Here is a 14,456-nt window from a genome sequence, read left to right on the forward strand (position 1 = left end):
GAGAAATATTTCTACTATCCTGCCAAAATAGTAAACCTTTGTTCGAGGTGTGGTAGAATGCTGTGTCTTATTATGACTTCTAACTTGTAAACACTGAAGGTCTTGGTCTTCTTCGTTAAGATGTTTGTGCGGGCATTAAACAGGGACTTGAGGAATGCAGGATGACATGATCCTCAGCAGACACTTCTATTTACACATCATGTAGAAGCTAATCATTTGGAAGTATTAGACTATCATGAGCGGTTTAGAAACTCGTTCCCGAAAAGGTGATGCCTACACTATAGATACAGAGTATGGCCCCAGGAACTGCAGATGATATTTCTTGCCTGTTCATTGTATTTCTCTTTGAGGAGTAAGGTGTATGAATAAAGAAACATTTTTTGCTCCCGTTTCCGAAGAGAATGCTTCACCACTGCCAGACACTTTGTGAAGATCCTTGGGGCTGATCTGAGGCCAAAGGGAAGAACTATGAACTGGTACTGTTGAACTGCCACTGCAAATCTATCTTCAGTAAATGGGGTAGATAGAAACACTAAAATAAAAGTCTTAACCCCTTCAGTGCTGCGCGAATTTCGCTGCAGTGCTGAAGGGTCATAAATCACATTAACTCATGACGGAAATGTTCCGTCATCAGCACCGGAGCACCGACGCTGATGACGGAACCCTTCCGTCATGAGCATGCAAGGGGTTAAAGTACTAGAGAGGATAGAAATGTGCCCTTGTGCAGAAGAAACCTTCTTGACACAGGTTGGCAATTACAGTCACCAAAAATGCCTGATGTGATGCCTGCTTTAATGGAGATTGCAGCCTTATTTTGCTTATGCTGTATTTTATAAGGCTAATCATAATCGTCTTCAGGGAGAAAAAGTGCCTAATGGTAACCAGGTCTATAAGCAGCATCATATGTTGTGGTGCCCTCTGAATCACCAGCAACAATTTCTTCCATGCCAAGAATCAGGATAGGTGATTTTAAGGTGACATGAGCTACTAAAACTGCTAAGGTGACCCATAAAGGGGTGCTAAATGTAGTAGAAGCCAACAGTTGTCTTCTTATAGTCTGAGGGGGTATATTGGAAGGTTATCATATGAAGAGAAGTAGACAGTAGAATCACGGACAATGTAGCTGGTGAAGGTTAGATAACCTACTATGCTGGAGGTAGAATCACATTCAATGACAGAGCAGCCTCCAAAGGGACAGAAAAAGAAAGCCAAAGAGACAGTTAAAAATGGAGAGGCTGCTGACAGAAGGCATATAGATTAGGATGTAGGAGTCAATGAAACCTTCAATGAAGGGGATGTAGTCGTGTGAATTTACAATGATGACACTGATGAAGATGTTAAGAAGGTCCCAACTGTCGTGCGCGTGAATTAAAACTTGGAAGTGGATGACAATATTGTCAACCATGATTTCAGGTGCCTCTCAGTCGGTTTGTCAGAAGAAAACTTTTTGGCCACCTTCTGGAGGTGAAACTTTATAAGAAGGCCCCAGTTTCTCAGTAAATGCAATTTTCTTGGACACAGGAGATTTAGAGAAAGCCTATTTGTAACATTATATGTGGGTTCCTGGAGCATGCTGAAGGAGCACTCCTCATAAGTTCTTCCACTGGAGAGTGGTATCCTTTCAGGGGGCAGCCTACAGGGCACAGATTAGTTGCCCTTTCTTGAACTTAAGGGATTTTTTAAAAGAAGGTATCACAGACTTTACAGTCATTAACCTTGTGGCGCAGATAGAGTATTATCTACAAAAATCTTTTTTGGCCAAATGCAGAAGGAATGCCTAAAACACGGCCTTCTTCTCTTAGGTATATTTAGACACTGAAATGAAGCTCCTTGGCCCAAAGACCCTGAAACAACACTCCAAAGAAGAGGGCTGTAGGAGCAAAGTGTCCAGAAGAACTTAATGTAAGCAAGTTGCATAGAAAAATTGAACTTTTCTGTACAACAGCAGAGCCCTGACGGAATTCCTCCTGACCCCCCCCCCCCACACACACGCCCACCACCCACACAGTGTGCAGTAGAAATCGGAGCTATAGCAGACTGCTGGAAGGAGTGGAATGCCCAGCAAATTCACACTGCATGCAATTTGGCCACTTTCAATGAGGTACTAAATAAACGCTATTGTTAGCCTGAGAGAATGTTTAAAAGGAATACGTGTATGTTTAATTCTTCTTTAACTTCCTTCCTGATGATAGAGAGTGTTTCAAGCATGTGATCTATGAGCGATCCAATGCTAAAAAAGGTAATGTTTAAATAATGGAGAAGGAGAAATTAAATCTTTTGTTTCTTTTAGATGAGAATGCTAAAGGATTTTCTTTCATGAATTAACTGAGTCACAGCTTCAATGGGGGGTGGGGTTAGAAGTTTTGACTACCATCCCACCACATCTTTGGGACAAACAAGGATACGATTGATGGCGTAGTGATAAGTAACCACCTTCGAGGCGGACAGTATGGTTTGTTGAAATACTGATATTAAACAACAAGTTACTTAACTTCGGTCACACTTTTGCTATTGGATGGTCTAATGACAGATTGCTCACCTTGTTATTATCCCTGGGACCCACATTGGATCTGGAAAACTCAAGGAGCAGTGCTCCTGCCAGCGGATCTGTGCAGATCTGTGTCAACTCCATTTTGCTCAAGATGTGCAGAGAGGAGCCGCATGTAAGCACCACTCATGACACGGAGATCGGTTTCTTATGATAAGCCTGTTCAAGCAGTCAGACATGGAGTCCATCAGCAAATTGGTAGAACCAGTGTGCAGATTTCTAAAACCCGGAACTTTTCTGAAGCAGTCATTCCATAGACCAGAGAGCTGCGAGGGTAATGAGGTATCTGCAATTACATATAGTATCTACCAGAAAGAACATTACCATAGGTAAGCACCTTATTCTTCTGAAAGACACTTAACACCACACATTTCTCACCTGGTGGGAATGTGGAAAGATTCAAAGTCCTGCAAGACCGAAGGTGCATAATGCCAATCACGGCAAACCAGTCAAAGCAGTAGTGCTTACTGAATGTCTGCACCGATGCCCATGTAGCTGCTTGACAGACATTCAAGACAGGCAGGCCGTGTCAACACAGTGGTATCAGCCTTGACCCTGGAGGAATGAGGCCTCTCAGGACCTTCTGGGGGTTGCTCATTAGCAAATGCATAGCAGATCTTAATACAGAGGATCATCCATTGGGAAATGATTCATTTCTGCACCCACTTGCCCTTCTTCGCGCACAAGAACCTCACAGAGCTGATCATTGCTCCTTGGTATGAACACTGTAAAAACGAAGTGTTCTTTTGGGGTCCAAGTGAAGGAGTCTCTTTTCCTGTTTCAAGGGTTGAGATGGACCAAAGAATGTCGGGTGATTGATGGCTCGTCTGACATTAAAAGGTGTGACCACCTTCTGTAGGAACTCTGCTAGAGTCTTTAACCCCAGTTTGTCTGGAAAAAAGTTGGTATAAGGAGGTTGGACTGAGAGGGCCATAAGATCACTCACAGCATGTGGATATTATCGCAACCATAAAGAGCATTTTGTAAGGTGAGGAGGTGCAATAGGCAGCTCTGCATCTGTTCAAAAGGGGTACACTTTAGAAAGTAAGAACCATATTTAAGTCCCACTGTGGCATCGCAAAGGGCTTAGGCAGAAATATTTTGTAAACTTTAAAGGATGTGCATCACAACCTGTCTTTTGAAAAAAGACGTCAAGTCTGGCAAAGGGAAAAAAAGCCAGAAAGACAGACAATGTTTAAAAGTGACCACACCAAATCCTTGCTGGGACAAAGACAAAAACAAACAATACATCTGGCAGTTTGGTCTGCAATGGGTCCATCTGGCAGGTACCACACCCAAGCCACCAACTTATCCAACAGCCAAGCATACACAGATTTCGTTGGAAGGGTGCTTGGTTGTAAGGATGAAATCAAAAACTTCAGGAGGGAGCTCAAATTAGATAAATGTTTCCCTCTCAAGCTCCACGCATGCAAATGCAGGTCCGGGTTTCAGACCCTTCCCTCATGTGGCGATAGAAGATCCTTCTGAAGAGGCAGCCGGATAGGAGGACAGAAGTTTAAGCCCAGCATTTCAGCGTACAACATTCTCATGGCCCAATCCGGAGCCACAAGGATGACTTTAATCCAGTAGTTCTTGATCTTCTTCACAACTCAGGGCAGGAGAGGTAGTGTTGTAAAGGATTCCCATGCTCTACTCCATGGGGAATGCATCATAGGGAATTCATCTTTAGGAAGTTCAGAGCGCATAAACATGTACATTGCGCTTTTTGACTGGTGGTGACAAGATTGTGACAGGGTTCTCCCAATTGTTGGAAGATGCCCTGCACCACATTCAGGTGTAACTGCCATTTGTGATCTGCCAGGCGTCACCGTCCAAGTTTGGCTGCATCGTGAATGGTTTGGGCTAAAGAAGCATGCAAGCCGTCGGGGACCATAGGTAAGATCTCACCCACCATGTCCCAAAGTGTGTGAGTGTAGCGTCCAAGAAAACGGCTCAAAGACCTCAAGACAAGGCTGGCCTAGGAGAACACTTGCTCCCCAAATGTACCACATTTCGACTCTGTCAGAAGCAGCGGTCAGGTAGGAGATCCGGTTCACTTTTCTGGTGGACACCTGCACCCCCACGCTTTCAGGGGTTGGGTACTGAGTCATGAAATCCGGTTTGCCTGAAGCAGGACTATGGCAACCAGTGGCTTGACTTTTTACGGGGGGGGGCAGAGCTTGGATTAGCCCAAAAGCCCAAATGCATGTCAGTGAGGGTCTCATTGAAAGGCAAAAGAAGTTCTGCTGGTGCCTAGCCAGGCTGCAAGAACTCAGTCAGTGCATTTCATTGTACCTCCATAGTAGGGAGTTGAAGGTCAAGGACCTGAGTTCAGCTTGCATGGGTGGCAATGATGTGATTCCATTTGTCACTTGCAGAGCGGAACGGCATCAACAGGAAGTCACACAATGTCATGTACTGGCATACAGGACCAATATTTCTTTTAGTTTTCTGGACCCAGTCTGGCGCCTGGGGATATTCACAAGGTGAGAAATCTGTAGTTACAAGTATCCTTCAGAAACCATTGTTCTCTGTCAGAGGAACAGACAGGCAAAAAGACGGACTGACAGCTCTACGCGCAACTAGAAGAACAAATGCTGCCCCATCGACAAAAATGAAGTAAGCAGGAAACTCATACACGTCTTTCCTAAGAAACGAACATGTGCTGTGAAAGCTAAAGCAATAAATATAAAGAAGCATAGTGCTGATCATTACTCAGTTCTGAATGACCAGGAAGAGAAGGATACCATTTGTGACTGTGCCTACTACCACAGAAAATATTTCCTACAGTCAAAGCAACCTCGTGGAGAGCAGATATTGGCAAATCCCCAGGAAGGATCTTCTTGAGAATTATGCCGAAGATTGCAAACTTCGGAAAGGAATATTGCTTCACATTATGTCAGCACATCACAGCATCGGATCCCACATTACTACATAACATAAGCAGTTCAGGCTAGAATTTCTCTATGCCCAACGTGCATCACAATTTTACCTTGCTTTTTAAGCCAGTGGAATTTGAGGTCTGTCGAACAGGCTTCTGATAACAAATGCTCTTTTAAAATGAGTTCTCCTCCAGTGCAGCTCCTTCAAACATGGAACTGACCTGACGACAGTCACATCGCTAGGCATGTGACAGCTAGGTGAATGCTTAGATTTATCTGTGGCCTTTCTTTCCCTCAATCGGTCAGATTTCGTACAATGGGGCTACAGCGGCAGTATAGCAAAGCAAAAAACACCACACATATACTCACTCCTCCATCCCAAATAGACATTGATATCTGCTTAGGGTTTCAGAACTACTGTGACATCATGCATCGGATGGCCCCTTTAAAACTTTGCTGAAAGGTTCTATAATAAAAACCCTCTAATATATCCATTTTTTGCTTTCTGGAAGTCGATCTATCTTTAATGCCTTAATTAGTTATTTGTTTGTTTAAAGATAATCAGTTGTTCCTGGAAATACCTCACTTTTAGTCTTTCCACCTCTGTGTGCAGCACTGCTCTTGGGCTTCTTTTGTTTGCCTTAACTGATGTGAAGTGCTAGTTCTGGTATCAAAACAGCCATCCATAAGAGAAATATACAACCTACAATCTGGCAGAACCAGACCAGAGTTTATCACATCACAGTATGAAAATCCACGTTGCCCTCTGCCTGGTTTAACAGGTTGTGAGATTAAAGAAAGTCTGCATTTGTGGGGGTATCTACCAATCAGTCCATCTCCCTTGAGGAGGTGGAAGGTGTGTTTGGGCGTCTTTCTGCACGTGGCAGCCAACTACCCGTCAGGCGTTGAGGATAGGTAGGCAAGAAGAGGTTGATGTATATTCAAATAGCTCATTGATGGTAGGACTGCAGGACGTACTCCAATCTTCCTGAAAAGTTCAAGCAAGAAATGACCCCAGAAACTCACTGCCACAGTCATTTCAGGACTGTTAATTTAGCACAATGACTGGCTGCACTCCTCTTCAGAGCCAGGACAGAAGCACTCACAACTAACGAGCTTCACTCAATGTCAACATTTGTTGTTAGGGATGCATATCTCAAAGCCAACACTGCCTCAAGTCGCATTACTCTTTGGGGGAGGATCTACACTCCGAATAATAGTTAACTAATGTCCAAACTGTGCTTTTCGCTATTTTTCATTCTGAGCTATGCTATCAGGACGGTGTAAAGGCACATCAAATGACGCCTGAACAGGTATTAATGGAAGCAAAACTGATCTGGTTTCCCTGAACCGCAATTATTAGTTAGCTGACCGTGTTCCTCGTCAATGAGCTACTACCCGTCGCAATGTTCCGTATGATGTTATGAAGAGTGTAGAAGAAGAGAAAATTAGGTTTCAAAAAATACTTTTCTCCAGCCGAAAGTAGAGACTAATGCACCCATGTCACAGTACTGTCTGTGCATTTTAACACAGTTCCACATAGCTGTACGAGTCCAGCGGATATTCTCACAGTCAACAACAACCAGCTAAATCTATTTCAGGGTGTGCATAACAGCATGTTGGTGCCAGATGAAGTATCCTGAAAAGCATTCTATCACATACTTCCGTCATATCTCTGCACCTACTCCTCATACGTTGGAAATAGTAAATTGCCTGAAACAGCGAAGTGTCAGGGCCTCCATCCAGGCGAAGTCGGCAAATATTTCCACTGCTTTGCTCTTACACACCAGACCAGCAATTGTGGCGGGCTCGACCAACGTTAAATGTGTGCTGCTGAAGGAGTGGAAAAGGCATGCATAGCCAGAGCACTGACTGCCCTAACCAATATCCTATAGACAGCATTCTCCTTGTGACTGTCGCGTGTACACACCGCTGGGGGAATCTGCCTTCTTCCCTCCAGCGCTCACTCCTGCTCTGATCCGGGAGGTGATCACAGCACAGGAAGGTGCTTGGCTTTCAGTTACTATTGTGTGGTGATGGTGAATCAATCGCAGTACTTTTTTAGGACTAAACCCCAGCACCTGGCATAGACCTGCATGGGTCAGGCCCAAGGAAACACCAGGAGTCTGTATCCGAGTCGTGCTTTGGATCCGCCTCAGTGTCTTCTCTTGTGCCATCAGTGCCAGCAGCAGTAGTGCGAGAGAGCTTGAAGAAAAACTCCAACTGTTAAAACAAAAACTCAGAATAAGCTTGCAGTAACAATATAACTGGCAGCCTCCGCCAACAGCATCTCAGCACTCAAAATCCCCTCTAATAACCTCAAAGCATTACACACCACAGGGATAGGCAGTTTGGCATTGACCCAAATGTACATTTGTCACACAGTAAACCACCTCTCTCTCACAGGTTTCCTAACATGTTAGAGAATTTATATTTTAATTTCTAAACCCTTATACCTGTAATTTCTAAATCTACCATTCTCTCAGCAGTTTTTAAACTGGACTTCCACTGCAGTTGTCTGACTACTAACCTGTCGCTGTAACACCTGGATCACCTCTCCCTGCTTGATCACAGTTTGGGTCAGCTGTGAAGAGAAAAAGTGGTAAATGAACATAAGTAGGAAAGCTGCTTTATACGGTATTCAACAAGAACTTGCAGGAGGTTTTATACACTTTATTAAAATTTATAGCACATGGTAACTGAGGAAGAAGGTCAGTCACATGTATGGAATGGAAGGGACCTTACTACAGCTAGATTACTATTTTCTGGTTAGAGCTTTATAGCAGCGCTTCTTGGCGTCTGCTACTGATGCAAATGTTTCTGGCTGAAATGGGAAGGTCCCTCTCCTGATCAGAGCCCCAAACCAAAGCCCTATGGTGAGGGCATAGTCATTTAAGGCTCACCTGCTTTGTTTCCTGAGAATCATGACTCAGCCTCTGTAGCTCAGCCGAGAGTCGTGTGTTCTCCTGCTGCAGCCTCTGCTGTTCAGCCAGACACTCTCTGACCTGCCCCTGAAGCCGATCGACCTCGGCCCTCAAAGAGTTGCATGAGCACCCTAATGGGCTATCGCTCGACAAGCACGCTGTCTCCGGTACAGTGAAGTACACCTGGGGATGAGAATAGTGTTATAGAACAGAGTTTTAAGAATGCCAATGGTTTCAATACTGCAGTGGTTTTTTAACATGTGGTCCATGGACCCAACCTACCTTGAAAGGGGGGTTGGGTGGGGGGAGGGGGGGGAAGCTGCTTAGAACATTTAAAATAATATAAACACATTACCAAAGTGTATATAAGTAAACAAAAGTGACCATTTTAAAATGTTCTGTAAATGGGAAAGAATTTGAAATTGGAGGCTTAAAAGTACAATGATATCCTCAAATTGAATTGTGGGACAGGACACGTGCATCAAACAAAATATAGTATGGACGATGGGTTGCCATAATCTAGTTTAGAAAAGCTTCAACCTTCACATTATAATTAAAAAATGTTTTATATTGGTTTGTAAACTAAATAAAATATTCAATCATTTTTGTATTGTTTTGTGGTTCAAACCATTAAAATTGCTTAGGCCGAGGCCCCCAGATTCAAATAATTACTCAGTGGGGTTCCCGGTATACAGTAGTGATTAAGTGGGGGGACACAGATGTGAACAGGTCAAGAACCACTGCACTGAGGTATTTGCCCTGCAGTTACAGCCCAAACAAAGTTCAGCACGAGCATGGACAGGTCTCCAAGCAGCAGCCTAACAAATATCGGAGATGGGAACAGGTCTCATAAAGGCAGCAGGAACTGCTTTCCTCATCGTGGATTGGGCCCCTATGCTTGCCAGGGGGGGGCCTATTGGCTTTAAAATAACAGGGACAAATATAAGATACAATCAAAGTAGCTATGACATGCTAAGAATTTTTTTGACCAGTTCTAACAGCACTACAATTCACAAAGAATTGCTCAACTTCAAGAATCTCTGGCCTTCAGGCTATGTGGTGTATACACCCTCTTTGCCGGGGACACAGGATTCGAGAAAAAGTATCAAATGAAATAGTCAGATTAATGTGAAAATCAAATACCACCATTGGCAAAAAAGGATGCGTTCTTAGCAATTCTTTATTCCAATGGAAAATCATGTATGGTTCATCAGAAAATATAATCTTAAGCTCACTCTTGGCAGACGTAATAGCCACTAAAAATGCAACTTCCCCAGAATGATGTTGCAAGTCAGTATTGCTCAGGACCGTGCCTCTTTGCTTGTTCAATTAGTGCATGGCACCCATGTCTGTGGCAGCAGTAATGTGCTGACCTTGATTCCTGGCAGGAAGGATTTCAGAGCCAGTTGAACAGCAACAAAATCCTTCGGTTACTGTAGATCACAGCAAGATCAATCATATAAGCACCCCAAGCCTCCAATGAGGCGTCTGTCACTGGCGCAGGTGTGAAAGTGGGAAGAGAACTCCTGTAATGAGATTCTTCCTTCTGTACCACAAACACAGGGACTAAAGGGCATCTGAAGTAGACTTAACGTTTGAGGTCTAAATTCAGATTAGATTCCTGCTTGGGACCTTTCTTGATCAAGAAATACAGCGAATAAGCACCTCTGTTCTGCGAATGTTTGGAAACTGGCTATATTGTGTCCTTATCCAGCAGCGATTGAGACTCTGGACCAGAATAACAGGATTCACTCCCTGTTGTGAAATCTGAGGAAGTGGAAAACATGATGTTGTACCAGTTTGCACAAAATCTAGTACCCATTTGCCCATAATACACTACAAGCAGATAGGTAGTTTGAAACGCTTGTGCTAAATGGTGGGGGTAGGAAAAGGGAATCATTGTTTACTGAAGTCTTTCCAGAGGCTATGGAAAGCTCTTAACAAGATCCTCTTCTCGGAGAGGACTTTGCTTCTGAAATGGCTGAAGTTGCTACTGTTTCTGGAGTTGACACTTCCAGAAAGGTATGTTTACATATTGTGTGTTGTGTCCTTTAAAAAGAAAACCTTAAACTAAAACAGAAGAAACTTTTTTTTTCTTCAAACCCACTAGCTTTAAGGGCTCTGCTTCCGTTTTCATTTTTTGTATCTCCTCGTTGGATTTTGAAGCAAACATACAGGCGCACCAGCACTTCTTGTGGAGCATGCGGTGTCAACGGGAGATGCAATGCCAGATGTCAGCAGTCGCTAGGTCAGCCGTATCCAGAACAACTCTAAGTCGTCTGAGGTGACCATACCTTCCTTGAATATTTCTATGAAATCTTATACCTTCTCTAGCAGGAGAACCCACAAAAACTGGTTCTTAGAATTTCAAATGAACCTATCATAATGGCTTAGAAGATCAGAACTGGCCGTTCTGACAATGCATGCAGACATTGGACTAATCTTCTTAACAAGGGAGTACCTACTTCTGCTTTCTTTCTCTGGTGACTTTAAAGAAGTAGAACCCTGCTCTGCTGAGTTGTTTTCTTTTCTGCATCTACCACCAGATCATAGGCCAGGACTGCTTCTCCAAGAACCCTCAGATCCAAATCCACAGGTTGGAACTTTTTCTCTAGCCACCTCTTCACAAGATGCACATAGAAAGGATTTGTAAGTGTCCATCATAAGTTCTAACAGGCCTTTTAGCAAGTGACCCAATAATCTGGGCTGAGGTTTTATCTGGATTGTTAAAAACGTGGTCACCTCTGGAGTTACTGTCTGAATGTTGGACTCTTTCACAGCCCTGTTTGGCAGTTCATGAAATTAGATAAGGTCATCAATTAGAAACAACCTTTATGGTATGGATTGTGGTGATGCAGGAGAAAGTTCACACCTAACTGTGGAATCATTGGAACCCATGAATCAATGCTGAGAAGAGATCATGCACCTCCTAGGACAAAGGACACACAGATCTCTCATGCCCTGATGTGCTGAGACCCTCCAAATTCAAATCACGTAAGCTTCAACTTTAAGCTTTTCAACCAGGTAGAACAGAAGGCAGCTCTGCTGGCATCAGGAGTTTAGAAGGAGGATGACCTTAAATCCACAAAATAGACTGGTTGGACATCATCCTCAGCTAATGGCATAGTAACCGCAGGTGTTGCGAGGCAATGTCAGTCTGTTTAATCCTCTTCCGAGTGCATGACTTTGAAGGCAACTCACCAGTAAAGGCAAGACAAATTATGGATGATATTGAACCCCCAACATTGAATGATGACTCAACTTCGATCACAAGTACTCCGAACCTCTTGATTTTGAGATGTGGGAATGCCTCAATTAAGAATCTTCAAAAGGGCTGGCTGAATGCCAACAGGAAGTGCAAATTCCTTCAAGATGCTGCCCATTCACTTACTGAGTGACAAAGCAGTGTCATGCAGGGGGTGGGTGCAGACGGGTACAAATTGGACACCTTCCCTTCAAAGCAGACTTAAAAGCTGAAAGAGGTGATGTTCCACCAATCTCATCCTTTTTTTCCCTAAGGTGGACATCATCCCTGTTCCTTGGAGTACGACATATTTTTACAAATATCACAGTCTTTAATGGGGAGAGAGTCCAGAAGAGCCACCATGCAGATATTTCCTCCACAATTTTTAACATAAAAAAAGCCTTTATGATGAGTTTAGACAGCAGGGAGATGAAAGCCACAAGGAAAAAGAGAAAACACCTTTCTTGTTCAGAAAAAGGGCTAAAGCAATCATAAAAAGTCAAATGACCACTGAACGTCCTCCACTTAAAAAAAACCTGGTATTTCCAGCCACAAATAGCTTTGTAGAAAGTAAACGTTCTAGGATTTTCTGCACAGAGCTGAAATAACAGACTGCCAGTCACCCTGCTTAGAATGATGGGATAGTGCAGTTCATACAGCTTTTGAAGGAGCGCTATCTATATTTTCACCTATATTTTCACTATCTGCAGTGTTTTATTAGAATACTGAAAAGTTGCATCGTGGAATCTCACACATAAGCAGATATATTACGAATGTCAGAAGGAATCTCAGGGTGAAGAATTGGTTTTCTTCATAAGAATATTTACCAAATCCAGGTGTTTAACGTAGCAGTGGATGTTTCTCCCAATAGAATGATTCTCTGTTGAATTAAGTTGCCCGTAAGAGTCCCATTAACTAGCTATCTTTTCAAACTGAGGCATCATACACAAAATACTGGTCTTTTGTAGCATTTTAAAAATATTCCTGGTATAGCAAACCAGATGTGCAGACATAGGCATCTGCTATGCTCCACTCCTGGCAAAAATACCACAGCCTACTGTCCACTATTCAGGGGATTTCTCTACAAAGATGCCCATAATGTTGTGGTACCTTGATACCTTCCCTCTCAAGCAAGTGTTTCAGCAAAGTTTTAACATACCCCAAGCACCGAGGGACTTGTTTATTTAAATCCACTTGACCATCTGGCACACCTCCTGGGAAATTAATCTACATAACTACTTTTCTTAGTGCTTGGACTCGAGTGTTTTTGTCCTGATGATGAACATAAGAATGGGTTAGATAATGTTAACAATATGACACCTGGGCTCGCTAGGGCAATAACTGCCGACAAGAAAGCAATATACATGATTGAACTCTGTTGCAATCTGTTCCTTCACTCGAGTCGGCACTGGTCCTGCACGCCAATTCCTTGTATACATCCTTTTCATCATGTTAGTTTCACTGTGTGATCACTCTGGTACTGAGACCCCTGGTTGTTTATAGTAAATGTATTTCATTTAAAACAATTAAATCATATTGATGTATGCCACTTAATTTTATTGACTCATTTTCAAGTCTTCGAAAAAAGGTAATAAGTCTGACCATCCACAAAGTCATTAGTGGAGAACCATGGAGAACAAAAAAAATGGAGACACCAACCTAACAATCACAATAATATTAAATCAATGCACCCCTCGTTAGATCTTATCAACTGTACTTCATATCTCCTTCCCCATTGTTTTTTAATCACACTACTGTCAGTCTTATTACCGGGGAATCGCTGCTGTAGCTTTCAGACACAGGAAGCGGTTCTGGATTTGTCGCCATCCCTTGCAGCTGATCGAAAGGAAGCGTGGTCTTCTCTGGCTCCGTAGATCCCAAGCTCAGTGGCGCTGAACTATCTGGCATTGGAATAAACTCTGCATTCTCCAACTCCTAAATATCAGAGGAAATATTTGAGAGCAAGATAATTGTTTCACTCCATTAACTGGCCCATCACTCACAATATTAAAGGCAAAATGCCTACAGCACCACAGGAATATATAGAGGTGCAAACAGTAGAAATTACCCTTTCATTATCAATTTCTTCCCTCGGAGTGCGAATGATCTTTAAAGTGTTATGTGTACATTGGTGACCCTTAGGGATGAAACGTATCCAGGGTTGCCCAAACTACCTTCATTAAGAGTCCTTTCGCCATTTCCTCCATGCCTGCCTTTCGAGGCCACTAACGTTCCGGGTATTTCACTCCGTCGTTTCAGCCTTGACTTCACCTCGTCTTCCAGTGACATTCAGATAATTTCCTGTATCGCAAAGAGGCACTTACCGATGTGCAGTGAAAAGTATTTTTTTCATTTGCCCGTTATTAGAATATTTTTACCAATAGGTAATTTGTATACATTTGAGTGCCTTTGCTCTTTCTCTGGACAGTTAGCCGTTTTGTGCCTCACACAGCAGCTCCTAAAAATCATTTTAGAAATATGACAATCACTTTTCTGGGGACATTTTCTTTCAGATTGCTTAAAAAACAATTACCCACAACAAGAGCGATTCTTCATGTCCTTGCATTTGTTTGACAATGTCTGGGATGCAAGAGGTTTTTTTTGTCAGCCACCTCTTGCTCGACTATAGCTACAGATTTTCACTGCCATTCTTCCTGTCTCCTAATAGTAGAATTTCAATGAGCCCATCTGTGATAGACTAGAAAACAGCCTAAGCTAGCAGCCTAAATACTCAATCATTAGCAAGCGACTCCTCCAGAGTGTGTGCAGAAGACTGAACATAATCTAGTGAGCGAGGTTGTTCGGAGGCTTTTGCAATCCAATGGTCCGCATTTTTTCTGTTTTCTGCACTACTATTG

General features: G+C 43.0%; 1 protein-coding gene across 2 annotated transcripts in view; it reads right to left on the minus strand.

Moving 5' to 3' along the window:
* Window positions 1-3,770: 3,770 nt before the first annotated feature.
* The window catches only part of NEK9 (NIMA related kinase 9), a 245,752-nt gene continuing 235,066 nt past the window's right edge, over window positions 3,771-14,456 (minus strand). The window contains exons 20-23 of one of the 2 annotated variants that reach the window (XM_078659920.1): window positions 13,369-13,533; window positions 8,334-8,537; window positions 7,961-8,014; window positions 3,771-7,653 (exon numbers count right to left, since the gene is read on the minus strand). In XM_078659920.1, coding sequence (XP_078516046.1) covers window positions 7,498-7,653; window positions 7,961-8,014; window positions 8,334-8,537; window positions 13,369-13,533 — 579 coding nt within the window. In that variant the 3' untranslated portion in view covers window positions 3,771-7,497. The remainder of the gene's footprint in view (window positions 7,654-7,960; window positions 8,015-8,333; window positions 8,538-13,368; window positions 13,534-14,456) is intronic. The other variant, XM_078659921.1, reaches the window with a different exon arrangement.

Source organism: Lissotriton helveticus, chromosome 9 (genome assembly GCF_964261635.1).
Source record: "Lissotriton helveticus chromosome 9, aLisHel1.1, whole genome shotgun sequence".
Taxonomy (NCBI): Eukaryota; Metazoa; Chordata; class Amphibia; order Caudata; family Salamandridae; genus Lissotriton; species Lissotriton helveticus.